At 38.2% G+C, this 16,566-nt stretch overlaps 1 protein-coding gene and 1 long non-coding RNA gene across 2 annotated transcripts; one reads left to right on the top strand and one right to left on the bottom strand.

The window, feature by feature from the left end:
• Window positions 1-1,857: 1,857 nt before the first annotated feature.
• trh (thyrotropin-releasing hormone) lies at window positions 1,858-3,670 on the bottom strand. The gene is made up of 3 exons (XM_030732997.1): window positions 3,573-3,670; window positions 2,967-3,167; window positions 1,858-2,599 (listed from the first exon to the last, which is right to left on the bottom strand). Exons 2-3 carry the CDS (start codon window positions 3,154-3,156, stop codon window positions 1,971-1,973), a joined length of 819 nt encoding a protein of 272 aa, XP_030588857.1. The 5' UTR covers window positions 3,157-3,167; window positions 3,573-3,670; the 3' UTR covers window positions 1,858-1,970.
• Window positions 3,671-4,313: 643 nt separating this feature from the next.
• Window positions 4,314-15,589, top strand: LOC115782671 (uncharacterized). The gene is made up of 3 exons (XR_004020169.1): window positions 4,314-4,371; window positions 15,130-15,271; window positions 15,458-15,589. It is a non-coding gene; the product is annotated as an uncharacterized LOC115782671 (long non-coding RNA).
• The last annotated feature ends 977 nt before the right edge of the window (window positions 15,590-16,566 follow it).

The following is a 16,566-nucleotide window of genomic DNA, read 5'->3' as shown; positions in this document are numbered from 1 at the left end:
CTCCACAATGTAAGTACGTTTGCTATTTTTTGCTTTTGGTTTTCCGTCTTCTGTGTAAAACTGCAATGCTACTGTAAATAAACCAGGTTTTAAGTTAATTTAAGACTAGATGTGAGCAACAGTTTGGCATAACTGATGGTAGGTGCTGGGGAAAATTCAAGGCTGGAGAACTAAGGGTGTGGCTGTACTGCGGTTGGGTTGGGTCTGTTTAATTGCAAAAAAGAGCCTGAAGGTGAATCCAGCTTTATTATGTAACCCCTATGCTCAGTGCTGTAGAGCAGCCCTGTGTCAAATTGTAGTTTAGGACCTACACTTGTTCTGGTTTCAGTTTGTATAAGCTCTAGTTTTATCCTGCAGCCTCTTTTCACTTGTTAAAACACAGTTTAAATGCCACCTGGATTGTGCACTTTGGCAGACTGCCATTTATTAACAGGTTACATGGAGATCCATGGATAATTGGTAAAAATAAATAGTATGGCCTGCCATCTAATTTTCGACCTCATATGGGCTTCACAAAATTTTATATTGGGCAAATACATGTTTTATATTACATAATATTTAATGTTTTTACTTGTTTTGTTTTTTAATTATGCTTTTATCTGTACAGGGTTCTAGTATTCCTTTATTTGCAAAGGAAATAATAATTTATTTGGTTAAATTGCTCATAATCAGTGTTGGAACTGAGACCACAGACTTTCCTGAGAGCTCACAAGTTGTTTCACTTAAAGAACTCATAAACAAACAAACAAACAAACAAAAAAAAAATGCAGTCACTACCTAATACTACAGAATAACTAAAATGTGTCTGAGTGTGTGTATGTCCTGTGCCATTTTTACAGATAGGAAAAGAAAGTCTAAAGCCACACATGATTTATCCAAGTCACTTATTTCCTTCCAATTTATTTTCTGGTGCTCTAAAATAGTTTTTGCATGAATCACATGCCTAAATTGTTCAACTTGCCTACTGAATATATATCGTGGTCATTATATAATAAACACTTCGCCAGTCCACTGACACTTGGCTGTTCTGCTAGAATTGGAAGTTGTGTTAACTCACATGCTTGATGAATAATTAGCATATTGATCAGGCTGGTGGACAACTGCTCCCAAAGGCTGTGATGGAACTAACCCAATTAAACAAAGCAGTGGATATCTGACAACACTGCCTGTTATTGAACCACATAAATCATTCTCTAAGAGGCTTAGGCAGGGTGTCTGCTTTGGACTACATACTAATTAGACCTGTGTTGAATCAACAGTTTAATGGTGCACCATGAGGCATGCATTTACTGCAACTAAAGCAAACCATACGTTTTTACCAGTGTGTTTATTGTCCAACAAAAACATTGGTGGTTGACTTTAAGGCAAGGGTAGCTTTTAATTTACAACATTAGCTTCAGTTGACTTAATCCATGCAGTAATGTAAAAAAAATAATCAGTGACACAGTTTATTTGCTGTGATAGTCATTGTATTTTACACGAGTAGAAAATAATGAAACACAAATCAACCAATGGAGGGAACTTTTACGTGTTGCTGTAAACGTAGACACTTTCATTTTATCTTAACACAAGCTGAACTGACGAACGCCTGTTGCCTCACAGAGGCAACATCGCTAAAACCAGCTGACTGATGTTTTAATCTTCTGTCTCGATGTAAGAATAAGTAATCTCGTCAGCTAAATAAATACTATAAATAATAGTAATGGCTATTAAAAGAGCAACATATGGCACAAACTCTTATGAAAAACGTCTGTACAGCTATTCCAAAGTTTGGATGACAATTACGCATGAGCTCTCCAAGAAAATATCAGATAAATGGTTTGCGGTAATGGTGTAGTAAATGTCTTCAAAAGAACAAACAGTGGCACAAAATGTTTAATGATCTTTTTTTCATTTTTCATAATTCATTATAGTGACTTAATTTATACATATTTGTTTACAATACAGCGACATACGCGCACCTGTCTAATCTACTCTCCGTCCACTAAATCCTCCTCCGGTGCAAACCTTTTACCCGGGTGTTGTCTCTTCTCCTCAGCACGGCTCTTGTTAATGTTGTCTAAAAAGTCGAGCAGCAGGCTGGTCTTGCTGCAGCTCGCAGGGTCCAAAACATCACACGGACTGTTTGTGCCTAAATCCGGACTCGAGTTATCCCAAAACCGTTTCCCAGGGTGCTGACGCTTTTCCATCTCAGCGAGGTCTTCTTCTCCATCCACATCCACATCCGCATCCCAGTCCCCGTCGCCGTCCTCATCCTCGAGAAGGCGCTTACCTGGGTGCTGGCGCTTGCTGTGCAGCACCAGGTAACGTTTACCTGGGTGCTGGCGTTTTGAAAGTTCACTGAGCAGCAGAATGGGGTTGTCAGAACTGTGACCCGCCGTGGAGCGCTTTCCTGGGTGCTGCCTTTTCTGCAGCTCTACGAGTGAGTGCGTTTCATCTTCGCGCTTGCCCGGGTGCTGTCTCTTATGAACATCAAAGTACTGTTCGTCCTCGTCCTCTTCTCTCCTCCCTGGATGCTGCCGCTTCTCCAAATCATCACTGTATCTCTTACCCGGGTGCTGTCGTTTTGTCACCCATTCTGGCTGAGAGTGATACCCATCTGGGGGGGGGAAAGGAGGAAAGGACCTCTTAAATGATCCAAAAATGTTTCAATTTTTAAAATAAAAAAATTAATAAATCGGTCTACCGCGTGCGCAGACAGGCACAAACCTGTTTATTGCATTATTTAATTATAATACAGGAATATTCTATGGCACTCCCAATATTAAAAGTTCAACCATTATCTCAACAAATGTTTGTTCCAAATAATTTAACTTGAAAAGTGCGCACGAAACTGTAAACTACTGAAAACGTTCTATCACTTTTAGAAGTATTAATATCGTAACAAATAACATTTCATGACGTTTCTTAACTAAAAAAAAAATGTTCTGAAAAAAAAAAATCGATCCTTAACATGTTTTACGCACCATTTCTGGCGTCTTCATCCTGCAGCTTTTTGAGAATGGACCGTAATAGGAGAGTCTCTGCTCTCTCTAGAACGATGTCGTCTATGGTCCTTCGGTCCGTCTCATCCTCAGCAGAGATGCTCTGTCCTCCAGACACCATCAAGTTGCAGACCGTGAGAGATGCAAGGATGAGCAGACATGTCGACTTCATGTTAATTTCGCCTGAAACAGATTTTGGCAGATAGGGAATATATTGCAGAAACAATATGAATGTGAGTGAACTAGTGTATTGCCTACATTGTACAAATATATTTGAGTCAATGTTGGGACCAGACCTTTTTTTTTTCCTGAAAATATTTTTTTAAAAAGTGCAACTTTTTTTTTTTTTTTTAACTTGTTAAGATCAGTTTTAGTAAAGCTGCTATCCTTGAAACGAGGCAGCATCCCTTTGAGATCTCATCAGCCTTGGAGATTGGTTTCGGGAAGAAATCTAAGAGAACTCTAAAAACCCCCACAAAAGAAATCCGAATAATACATAATACATTAGATCCATCCAGATCAAACAAAGAAGAACCCGGAACCAGCAGACACATTTACATTGTACACGAGATTAGTTGAAAGCCTCACCTGTCAAACTGTTCTCCTCTCTCCAGCTTCTAGCAATGCTGGCAGTGATAATGCTTGCTCTCAGTCGCTCGCAGCGGTTGGTGACCCTAAAGGCCAAGTCTAGAGGTATGAGCAGATAACTTTCCGTCCCGGCATTTATACGAAACGGTCACTGTCGTCACACCAACACTGGAGTAATTTTTCAGGATCCCTCGTCCCCATTGATGTCACTAGGTCGTGCGCAACTGGATGTGGTGAATGATCGGCCAATAGGAGCTGCTGTTCAATTTATAATATAAAAAAACAAATGACGGAGACTGACATAGAAGGCAGTCTTTATTTGAGAACCATATGAAAAAAAATTGCTACATTTAAAAAAACAAATATATATATATATATATATATATATATATATATATATATATATATATATATATATATATATATATATATATATATATATATATATTATATATATATATATATATATAATATATATATATATATATATATATATATATATTAGGGGTGGGACTTTAACGCGTTAATTTCGATTAATTAATTATGGGGAAATTAACGTGTTAAAAATTTTAACGCATTTTAATCGCACTTTGCACCGTGGAACGTTTCTCAGTGCGCGAGTTCCCGGCATACAGATTATATCGACGCACAATGTCCAAATTAGGGGCCGCATCCTGCGAAGGACCCGGCCCACGTCTTTCGCAGCCCACGAACACCACAAAGGCCGGAAGTGAGCGGCTAGCCTTCATATCAGCGTCACCTGCCGTCACCTCTGCGTAGCTCATGTCGCCTAGCAACCGTGAGTGCGAAGCACAGCTGTGTAAAAGCAGCTGGTTAAACGGAGAACGAACTTTTTCTCCTTTTTGTGGATTAATTTTAAGTCTTTTATTGAAAATAAGCTGTTAAAACAAGCGTAACACATTTCAACATCAAGGAATACAGCTGAGCGAATGATTAATTTCCAACTATATTTAGTGAGACATTAATGTTGAATAAAACTATCCAGTTATGATGCTTAACTTTAATTTCAGGAGTTTGCTTATCACAGGAGCACTTCCACCCTTCATTGGTCTGTGTAGTAGACTGGTGGGAAAATAAACAAAATTTTGAAGTTTAAGCTTATGTATATTGATTCATCCATCAACTAAACCTAAATTAATATTTATCATGTCAAATATTGAAATGCGATTAAAATGCGATTAATTTCGATTAATTAATTACAAAGCTTGTAATTAATTTGATTAATTTTTTTAATCGAGTCCCACCCCTAATATATATATATATATATATATATATATATATATATATATATATATATATATATAATGGTTTTTATGTAGATAGTTTTTTGGGGTTTTTTTGCATGTGTGCTCTTCTATTTTCACTCAGATGATTACATAAATGGTCAGTATCTTACCATAAAATTTGAAGGTCTCCCATGGGGTGCCAACGAGGGCTGTACAGAGATGTGGACTATTGATATTTTTCATAAATACCCTTAGGTCACAGGGCTCAGGAGGGAGGGCTCAACCCATCTGGTTCTTCTGAGCACATACTGTATAGCCTAATGCAGTTTCTGGTCACGAAGCAGCAGTGCTGAATGTATCAGAGGTGGGTCTAACAGGTTTTACATGGCTGAGTGGGATGCTGAATCACTAACCAGCCAGAACAGGCAGAATGTGAAGTCTTCAGAGGCTGTTTTATTGTTTAATAACCTCCAGATATGTTTTCTCGTTCTCTTTCAGTAGATTTAAGTGTTGCCCAAATCAGCTTGTTCCACTCTGCCTGGCACTATCATATATGCTGCTGTAGCTCATCATTTGCTTTTGTGTGACATCCTATCCCAAAGCTTCACTCAAACTATAGGTTGTTTGTGGCTTCACATTCAAAATCAAGTGAAAACGGTCCATATATCGTCTTCGCTTAATTTTAAGTGAAGTTCTCGGGTGTTTTTCTTGCTGCATTGCATAACTGGCCCAGAGCTGGTTGTACCTCGACCCTAGAGTATCTCCACAAGTGAAAAAGTAGTGCAATAAAGGAAACCTATGTGTGACCTTTACATGTGAAAGGGTCACTTCATGCAAGTGCAACATTGGCCCCTTTTTTTCCCCACAGCCAGGCCTAATGTGATTTGCAAAGATTTGAAAACTGCTGCAGATGTCTCCCTTAAAGATTTGTTTCCAAATGTTTATTTCTGTACACAAAAATATTTACATTGCTGTAATATTATATTTCAACAGCTGGCAAGCAATTACACTTGATTGTTTTAAAGCTGGTCTTGGTTATGAGGGCTTGACTACAAGTAAGTTTTTCGGTAAATTGCTGACGCTGGATTGTTTATGAAACTGTGGATTTCTTAGAAGAAAATAGTTATTTTCAAGTAATTTAGCCTTTAAAAATGTTTTTTTTTCTATGAGACATCTCAAGTCTGAGACTTCATTCCAAATCTCATTAAACTACCTGTATGAAACTGGCCGTGTCCGGTATACAGAGTCAAATCATTCAATCATCTGGATGAACTCCTCTACAGTTTCACTCTGTCGGTGATGAATGTCAGCGTGAATTGAATTGAGTGTGTGATGCGATAATTGCTTGCTTTCAGTGTGCTGTCACGTCTAATATTTCAGTTTAAAATCATTCTGTGCCCTGTTTATATGAGTTTTATTGAAAGTCTCATTTATCTGTAGTTTCTCTTTGGCTATGAAATGTATAATTTTTTTGTGAAGAAAACCAGAGTGTCTCAGCTTCATATTTCTGTAATGCTGAAATATAAATACCATTAGTTCAGTAATAAAATAAGGTAAATGAGTATCTTAAAAAGGTTTTAAAAGACTTCAGATAGTGTTAAAAACCCACCAGTGACATTTCATTTCAGCAGCAGTATAAAGAAGGATAATTTCCTGTAAGGCAAAAGACCGGTCTCTGTCTGATACCGAGTTCTCACTGTGCTGCTTCAAACAGGAACATAATGTGACAGTGGTACAATTAAGATATGTCTGATCTGCATGGGCATCCACCTCCTTACACCGGTCATGTAGTCCCCTCCCTTCTATCATACCAAGTGGATAGCTACAAGCCTGAAGGAACCAATTAATTGGCCAAGAGTGTATGTAGTTGGGTTTTAAGCAGTTTAAAAGGCCAGCATGTGCTTCAATGAGTGAAAGTCTTGTAATTCCCCAATGTGTTCAGTGAATGTGGTGTCCTCATGAGTGCAGATGTGAAACAATTAAAGCAGATGGAGTGAATGCTGCAGGTGTTGTGGCATTTAGGATTTTCTCCTGTTATCACTGTTAAAACACAGCGTGCGTTCCTTTCATTCACTCTCATTCATCCTCCACAAACAGTTGCCATGAAAGTCTTTCAGAGGTGGGAAATCACAGCATTAGAATTCTGAGCTGCATTATGTACCTCAGGAGGAGGGGATAGGTTAAGTGTACACCCTGTGCGTTGGGAGAAAATAATAAGACTCATTACCCTCTGCTCTTTGTCTGCTCCAGCCTGGTTAGATTTAGGGTTGTGTAGAGTCGCAATGAACCTCTTCTTCTTCTTGTTAAGAAAGTTTCTGCAAAGCATCGCTATGTGTTGTCCTGTTTGTCTACCTATATTTAAGCTGCACAGATGAGAAGCTGTTATCAGGTTTATTATACTACAGTATTATAGTGTACTTTAAAAGGGCCACACTGTAGGGACAATAAAAGGTAAAACCAGTTAAACTACATAAAAGGTTACCTCAAAGCATCCAAGCCAATTACACCAAGGTTTAAATTTGTGTATTTTGCTGGTTATTATTTTGAGTAGCTCCACAATTTTGGTATAATTTGAAATTGCACAGCTTAGAAAACTTTGGTGAATAATCTTTTTATCCTCAAGTAGACACTAAAGAGGAACTCCCTGAGGCGGCAAGTGAGTCAGCATCAGAAAAATAAGGGTGTGGAGCAGGAAGAAAAAAGAAGTGAAGCAATCCAACAGATTTTAGCAATAAATGAAAGGACCAAAATGTTATAAAAGCACAATGCTGAAACAGTAGAGTACTCCTTTAAGGGAGTATATACAGTCTGTCACATCGTAGCTTATTGTTCAGTCCCAGATTTTTGATTATTAGAAGTTACAGTAAGTTTATTTTACCACAGGCAATTTATAGCCAGGCATGATACTGATTATTCTGGATGACTAGGATCAGTAAAGCCAAAGAAAGACAGACTTTGCTTTGTAAAATGGGACCCAGCTCCTGTTATCTGTCTTCAGTGTGAAGATGAGGAGATGGAGCGTCTTCCTCGTGAATAGACTCGTGTCTGTTTGGAAGTCATCAGATATGGTGATGGGAAAAAAACAAAAAAACAAACACAGCTCATATACACTGTGTTAAACCATCACGAATACTGCATACAGAGCAAATAGTGCTTTCATTCAGCTCAAATTGCTTCACCTGCTATCTCCTGAGATACTTGTCCAAATTTTCAATAATGGGTTTGCATTGACACAAATTTCTTCAGCAGGGTGATTTATCAAGTGTCAGGCTGACCGGGATATCATCCAGCAGGATGTGATCTGAATTTGGTTCATTATGTGCATTTTTTCTGACCCACTGAGCAGTGAGATTAGAGTAAAAAAGAACCTACTACAAATGAGCAGAAACATATAATAGACGTCTGATTTTCTCAGGCATGTTAAACAGTTCAGTAACTTTAAGGTGGGGCATTGATATTTTACCCTTTGTTTTGAAACTTGTAAAAAAGCAACATTATGATTGGTTTTAAGTCATCTTTCACAGTACTTTTCACTCTGCTTAAATAAGACCAGCTTTAAAGTAACCTGAAAAGTAGTGCACATTATTTACCATGTCATCCTTAAGTTTGAGTTAGTTTATAGTTGCTTTATTAGAACTCATTTCAGGAAAGACCTCAAATCACACGTTTACATTTAAGTGACAATTCTTATGTTATTATAGTGTGACAGTCTGCATTAGGAGGACATAGTAGTGGATGTGGGGACAGCAATATATTATTAAACTTAAATTTTAGATAATTATTGCCAGACCTCAGTAAGTCAAACTGGAAAATGAATACAGCTGGTGTTTACCTCAATTTATATATTAGAAAAAATAGTTTTTTATTATGGTAACAGACAGTGCTGGAGGAAAGAAGCAGGAGAATGAAGTCTGAACATACTTCACTTGAAAGGTCAACTGACCAACTGACCAGTTCAGGACGGTGAGATACTCCACTGAACATTTTAGAGGCTCCAGTGGGCTTACAGCGTACTGGTCTGTGTATTTTTAGCTATTCCTTTTCTGGAGTTGATACCACTTTCTGAACATATCTTAAAGGTTAAATGAGTAAAAAGTAAAAAGTAAAAAGTTCTAGGACTACAGGAAGATATATGCCATGTAATGAATGGTGCGCTTCTCTTGGCACCTGTAAAATCACACTGAGGCTCATGAATTGAGTCATGCTGAATAATTCTGTACCATTTATGTTGCTTGGGATGTAGCATGGATCAGTTCAGAAAGAGGAAGCCAGTGAAAAAGTTGCCACAAAGTTTCAGAAAGTAGAGAGTGGGTCTGTTGACAGGTGAAATCCAGCACCTCAGTGCTGCTGGACACTTGAGAGTGAAGCAGCCAGAGGTGATGAGTAAAACGACAAGACATCTGACTCTGACAGCAGGGGCGGGGTGGGAGTGCATGAGATGCACACAATGAAGGCAGACAACAGTGAACAAAGAGATGCAAACAAATAAATAAACAAGTCGAATAGCAAGTGTGTGTGGATGGCATGAAAACCCCGTCCCCCAAAAGTGACACTGGCCTGACAGGGGTCACTGTGGCAGGGAATGAGTGACAGCTTACAGGGTGTGCTGCTGAAGATGGCTGGTTGAAAGTGAATGTGTGGAAGAGGAGTGTGTCACAGGTCAGGAGGACAGACCAGTTTTAGTAACCAGCTTGTCTTGCATATTAATGTCATGCAGAAATATCTAAGGAAAACTTCTCACTTGTGATTCCTTCCAGTTGGAAGTTTATCTTGCTTATTCAAGATAACTTATTATTAGTACTATTACTCTTGAACAGATAATCTTTGGGATTATTTTACAGGTAGACCAGAGCTGACTGGCTGCCTGCCAAGCTCTGTCACAGAGCGGCGTCAGTTGAATGGCTAAATTATCTGTGACTTGCTGTAATTTTCAGAAAGTTAGAGAGTGTTCATGGGCGAAGTGCTCAAAGTAAATATGAAAATGGGATCTTAAAGAGCTGCCACAGTGGGTGATTTTACAGCAGCACCCAGCAGCTGTTCAAAACCTTGATCAATCACAGTGATGACGACCCCACATCTATGAAATGGCTGTAGAGGGGGCTGTGGCATCAACTGGAACAGTGTTTATTACACAGCGATGTCGTGCCATCTACATTGCCAACAATGTGATAAATGTGCAAATGTGAGGATCCAGAAAATAACCTTTTAATTAAGGCTGTGTGAAGCAAACATCTTCGCCTCACGCCTATTTGACCTTCATGTGCGTATTTACACAAGTCTTCTCTTTTCCCTGAAGTGCCAAATCCAAAGGTAGCAGTCATGAGTGTCACTGGTGTGTCACAAAATTTTTATTTTGCCATTTTTTGACTAGGAATCTAAAATCACTACTCAAACTCTGAAAGCTGGTTTTGTTTATGTTCCTATATTAACAAATTACTTATTTCCTCATTTTTCATCACACTGAACAGTTACTCTGGAGTCACAATATGCACAGATATCACACACCAAAACACACACACACACACACACCGAACGGGAGAGAGCAGGAGGATTTTGCATTATTTATTTTCAAATTTCATCTCTGTCTTAGGCTGTGTGTCTGCTGCCTTGAGAATCCTATTATCTCCCAATAACCTGTGAGGCGCCTGTGTGTTTCTTCAGCCGGAGACCGTGATTAGTGCACTACTACCACATGCTCCAGCTCACTTATCACTGCGCTCGCTCTCTTTTCCTGAGTGTCTATCCCCCCTCATCTTTTCTCCCCTCCATCTCGGTCAGGTAGTGTCTGGGACCAGCCATAACCATGCTAGATTGAGCTGATCTTTTAGTCTCACGCCTGGCTGGATGGCAGATTTTTAAATATTTAAGTTTTCACGAATCATGAAAAGGAAAATATTTCTGAGAAAAAGTTAATAAAATAACAACAGCACTACAGAGAAAATATCTATCTTTTTTCCTTTGCAACTGAGACTTTAAAGTGAAATACAGTTCAATAAAAAAATACTTTTGCTGAAAAAACAAATCAGGTTCCATATAACTCTGAAACCTTGCTATCAGTCCAGCTGTAAGAGAAATCTTTTGAAGATTATTTTAGAATTGAGTTGAATTGAGTGTTCTTGATGGCAGAACATGTATGCTTGATCATGATTTCTTCTGCTGAGGCAGATGTGCAAAGCTCTTTAAATGCTTTAAGAATTTTAGCTGATAAGACTCAAATAAAAAACAAAATGGCTTGTTAAGATGAGCTGTTTTTTGTACTTTGTGTCTAAAGACACTATAATAAACACTTGCCAGACACTTATAGCTACACCTGTTCAGCTGATTATTAACACAAATATCTAATGAGCCTGTCACATGGGAGCAACTAAGTGCATTTAAGTGACTTTGAATGTGGCATTGTTGTTGGTGCCAGACATGGCTGGTCTGAGTATTTCAGAAACTACTGGGATTTTCCCGCACAGATAACTGAGGCTACATTTACTCTTCTACACAATAGATGATTAGGAAAATATTCCCTAGTTTGATTATTTGCAATTTTTGCCGCAACATGCAGATGGTAGGGTCAGAAACTGATGTAAACAACATGACACCATCCTGCTTTGAATCAACTGTTCAGACTGCTGGTGGTGTAACAGTGTAAGAAAGAGTTTCATGGCACACTTTGGGGCTGTTAATATCAACTGTACATTGTTTAAATGCCACAGCCTACCCAAGTATTGTTGCTGACCATGTCCAATCCTTTACGACCACAGTGAACCATCTTCTGATGGCTGCTTCTAACAGGATAACGCACATGTCACAAAGCGCAGATCTTCTCAAACTGGTTTCTTGAACATTATAATGAATTCAGTCTAATGAAGACTGAAAACTTTTTTTTATCCTTTTTTATTGGGAAAGTTAATGATATCAGAGCTAGCATAAATCCCTCTGTTTCTTCTTCTGCTTTATTTCCCACTTGGCCATCAATCCTGGAGAACCTCTCACCAACAAAAGATCTCCTGAATGTGGTTGATACCATTAAACCTTCCTCTTGTTCAATTGATGTTGTCTCCACATTTCTATTTAAGAAGATCTTCTATACCATTGGGCCATGTGTTTTAACAATAATTAACTGGTTACTGGCTGTGTTTCTCAATATATTAAACAGGCTGTTATTCATCCCCTATTAAAAAAGCCTAATGCTGATTTCAAAGTTGCCTTTTATGTCAAAAATCTTAGAAAATGTGACCAAACAGCTAAATGTTACTTTAGCTAAATATAACATACTTGATAAACTTCCATCTGGGTTTTGTCACCTGCACTCTACTGAAATGGCTCTTGTTAGAGTTTCTAACAATATTTAATTGAAAAGAGATGTAGGTGAATACTCTGTTCTTGTACTCCTGGACCTATTGGCAGTGTTTGACACAGATGATCATAATAGCACTTTAATTGACAGGTTAAGGACATGGGTGGCCATCTCTGGACCAGTCTTAGATTAGTTTTCCTTTTACCTCTCAGACAGAAATTTCTAAGTTGCTGCTGATAATTTTGTATCTTCATCTACCACTATGTCCTGCGGTGTGCCCCAGGGTTCTTTTTTGGGACCTATTTTGTTTACACTGTATTTATTACCTCTTAGAGTCATTTTGGGGTTGGACTAATAACTAAAGGAGATCGTGGATTTGAGGATGTTTCCTAAACTTTGGAATGCACTACCATTATACCTGAGATTTTTAATCTTTTAAAGAACAGATCACGACTTACTTGCAGAGGCTTGCTTTTAACTAGTGGTTTGTGTGTGTGTTTTACTGTGCATTGTGTTCCTTTGATTGTTGTGAAGCACTTTGTGATTTTTATCTACAAAGGTGCTATATAAATAAATTTTACTTACTTATCTCACAATGGTAAAGAATCATTTAAAAAATGTGTGACTCTAGATGCTGATCTTGATCAAAAACAAAATTTAATCAGTTGTTCCTTGTACCACCCCCAATAACTCCAGAAAATTTCATCAAAATATGTTCTTCATTTTCTGAGCTATCCTGCTAACAGAAAGACAGACAAACGCTACCAAAAGCATAACCTCTCCACCTATCTATGGGTGAGGCACCTATGGGTGAGGCAATTAAAGTAGTTCTGAAGGAAAAGTATTTTTTCTTTTTACTCATTGCCCTTTGTAGCATTGTCGTTCAGACTGCTAACAAACCCACACAGATAAAGTTATCCCAGTAAACATGCCCCTTGGGGCCCATGTGGGGCCACTGTGGGCAGACCTAAATGTCCACAGTGTGGGTCCCAATACTGATGTGAAATATAGGACAAAAAGGGGCCCAGTGGGGCAACCCATAATGTGGGCTGACTATGGACTGCCCACACTAAGCAAAGATGGGCTCACCGTCATGCCCATTATGGGCCCCCCCAGAAAAAAATGACCAAAAGTTAGTGAGTTTAATGTATAACCCAGTCAGCCACAATATTAAAACAAGTGACAGATGAAATAAATAACAATGGTCATCTCGCTACAGTGTTCTGCTGGGAAGTCTTGAGTCCTGGCATTTATGTACTTTGACATGTACCAGCCATTTAAACACTGTTGCAGATCAAACACACTCCTCATGGCAGCAGCACACCCTGTTGACTGCAGCCTCCCTCACCAGGACAGCTCAGCAGTATGACAAAGAGCCCAAGACAATGAGTAACTTCCAAACAATATTCATGAAATTTTAATATTGTGGCTGAATAGTGCAGACATGCAAGACTTTGTAAATTAGAAAATGCAAATGATTATCAATCAACATTATTTCTCCATATGCTTATTGCAATCTTTTAACTTGAAATTCACGATCACATTTTAGTTTGTTAGTCCAATTTTTTGTTTTAAAAGTGACTCTACATACCTTTCCTGCAATATAATAACTTCAGATTCCAAATCTCAAGATATCAAACCTTAAGATATACAACCACATAAAATTTTCATACAGCTCAGAGAAATCCTGTGTCACTTAGTTATATTTTCAGCCCATTCTGGTCCTCATAGCTTTGTGGGAATGCGTGAGGATGTGACAGAATAGCGATGTGCTTCCCTTGTATCATTATCAGCACATGCATTGAGCTGTAGCTCAGAAATGTTTAGCTGTAGCATGCAAACCATCCATCTTCTGTAGGTAACCAGAGGGCGGGAGCAGACACACAGCAGAGTCTATCTCTAGTATCTCCCCTGAAGATCCTTCAGTGTAGTTAATCTAATTGGGAGAAATGGTAGGCAGCCACAAAGCATATTAAGACTATATTTATCACCAGATGTAAATGCCACAACATGCAAATGCCATCATCTTCCTCGCTGTCATTTTCCCCTGCACAGGATGGAGCACTTATGTCAAATTTATTGCACACGCACTAAGAAAAATACTTTCACTGGGTTTTCAGAAAAGGCTCATCAGAAGCTCAATGGAGCTTTCAAATATTTTGTTTATAGAAATTCTGGAAACCACAGCTCTTGGCATCACATATTCCTCTTTCAGTCTGTTTTCTGCCTTTTAGTAAAATGGGCTAGATGCTTGAGTGAAATGGACCAATAAAATAGAAAGCAAAATAAAACCTATTTGGTGGGAAAACAGTCAATAAAACCATGCCTTCTTAATTTGCTCTATTGTTATCACACCTCTAAAGCAGCTACCCACTAGTTGTTACAGCTAACACTATAACTACTACTCTCCATTAATTTTTTAATGCTTGTCGTGGGGGGAGCAGGGTAATAGGCTAACATCAGCAGCATTGATGGTAGGTTTAGATAGATTTCCATGTGTGTTCCCAGACTTTTAACTGTCTCTGCAATACTTTCACTTGTAACCTAATCAGATACAGTACATTTTCTATCTCATGGGTAATTTATCTTAATAAATTAGTACTAGAAAACATGGGTCATCATCTTCTTTTTATCCAAGACTGTCAATAGATGTAATATTTTTCTTTGAAAAAAGTAACTCACAGAGGCTGTGGTTGTATACTTAAGGGGAAAAAGGCTAGCTGCTGTTTCATGCAAGTCATTCATTTGCAAAATATTTTATTTTAATCACTCTCTTCTGAAATCCCAACAAAAACATGTAAAAAAAGATTCAAATGTGGGCTTTGATTAGGCCATAATGTTCGATTTATATTTTACTGCCTTTCCTTCTTGGATTCACTAGTGTGCTTAGCATCACCAAGAGGTATACTTCTTGATGGTCTTGGACAGGTGGCTTTCACATAATGTTTAAACACTCCTTGATGTCATGCTGAAATTATAACTAAGTAAAGCCTGTGCATGAAATTCTGCTTGTGTGTTTCAGAGGCAGCACTTTCTCTGGCTCCTGTGCTTGTCCTGCCTGCGCACCTGGAAGCGGTTCAGTAATCACTCACCTGTGTGCAATCTGATGATTACTCACCCACTACTTAGAGCTGAAGAGTTCCCTCAGTTGCAATTGTGTTAGGGTAGTTTAGCTCTTTGGGCTGTGTTTTTGACTTTGTAAGGAAATCTTTAAAAAAAAAAAAAAAAAAAAAAAGTATCTATCTATCTATCTATCTATCTATCTATCTAGAGAGAGAGAGAGAGAGAGAGAGTGATATTGTATATTTTTTCTTCCCTCCTTTGGACTTACTAGAACTTTTTCTGTGCAGGTGGAGAAAAACCTGTTTGGAAAAAGGGAAATCTATGGAAAAGAGGAGACTCAGAAGGAAAGTTGTTTTGAAACAGACTTTGTTATTCATCTGCCAGAAAGCAGGGGGGCTTTCTGCCCAGAAAGAAGACATTCAAACAGTTCTCTAGTTGCAGTTCAGTCTTTATTGCCTGTGAAAACATCTGTGTGTGAACTAAATCTGTTGAACTTCCTTTTTAGTGTATAAATCCAGATTAGGCTCAGTTGATGACAATTGAGCTTTGTTTCTATGCCCAGTGAGAAGTGCAAAACATTTATAGTTTGCATTTTTACAGCATTAATTAACTCTGATTTATATATTTTAATATACATATGCATTTGGTGTGGGGAAAATGTTAGAGTGTTTTTTACCATTGGAAAGTGACATTTGATTCAAAAAATTGCCTTCTGTGTCCACATTACTGCTAATATTGTACTGATCAACCTGTTCTCTCATCTTGAACTTGCCACACCTAGGAACAAGACCCCAACATTTTTTCACTGCACTTGGGGGACTTGTTTTGCCATTTTTGAGTTTCCTTGGCCTGAGACTTATAGGTGCTGAGTCTTATTTCAACACCTGCTGCAGCAGAATTATGTTGCCTGTAAAAATCCGATACTTCAATCCATGCTGCTATGCTATTATCACTACCTTGAACCTCCAGCTGTGACGTGGTCAAACACTATGTGCAGTACTTCCATTTTTAACTCCAGAAAGAATTAAAGACCTCAGATTCATGGGCCAAGCATTCTAGAGCATGTTGGTCTTTGCAAGGGGCCAGAGGAGAGAGTATTGCACTAATTGCTTGATACTGATATAAAAATAAATATTAGTGTTACTAAATTTTAAAATGCAAACATCAAAATTGGTCGTCATTCAAACCTGCAAGTATGGCCTCTAAAACATACTTATATCACCCAATAATTTTTATCACAATGCTGTGAAAAAGTATTTGCCCCCTTCCTGATTTCTTTAGTTTTTTGCATATTTGTCTCAATTGAATGTTTCAAATCATCAAACAAATTTCAATATTAGACAAAGATAAACTCAATAAATACAAAATGCAGTTTTCAAATAATGATTTCATTTAT

The sequence above is a fragment of the Archocentrus centrarchus genome, chromosome 7, assembly GCF_007364275.1.
Source record: "Archocentrus centrarchus isolate MPI-CPG fArcCen1 chromosome 7, fArcCen1, whole genome shotgun sequence".
Classification (NCBI taxonomy): domain Eukaryota; kingdom Metazoa; phylum Chordata; class Actinopteri; order Cichliformes; family Cichlidae; genus Archocentrus; species Archocentrus centrarchus.
The sequence above is the reverse complement of the archived record's forward strand: the minus strand, read 5'-3'. Positions and strand labels throughout refer to the sequence as shown.

Coding starts and splice junctions, on each gene's coding strand:
- trh (XM_030732997.1), bottom strand. CDS start 3,156: ATGAAGTCGACATGTCTGCTCATCCTTGCATCTCTCACGGTCTGCAAC. Junction 2,600..2,966: donor GGATGAAGACGCCAGAAATG/GTGCGTAAAACA, acceptor TCCCCCCCCCAG/ATGGGTATCACTCTCAGCCA.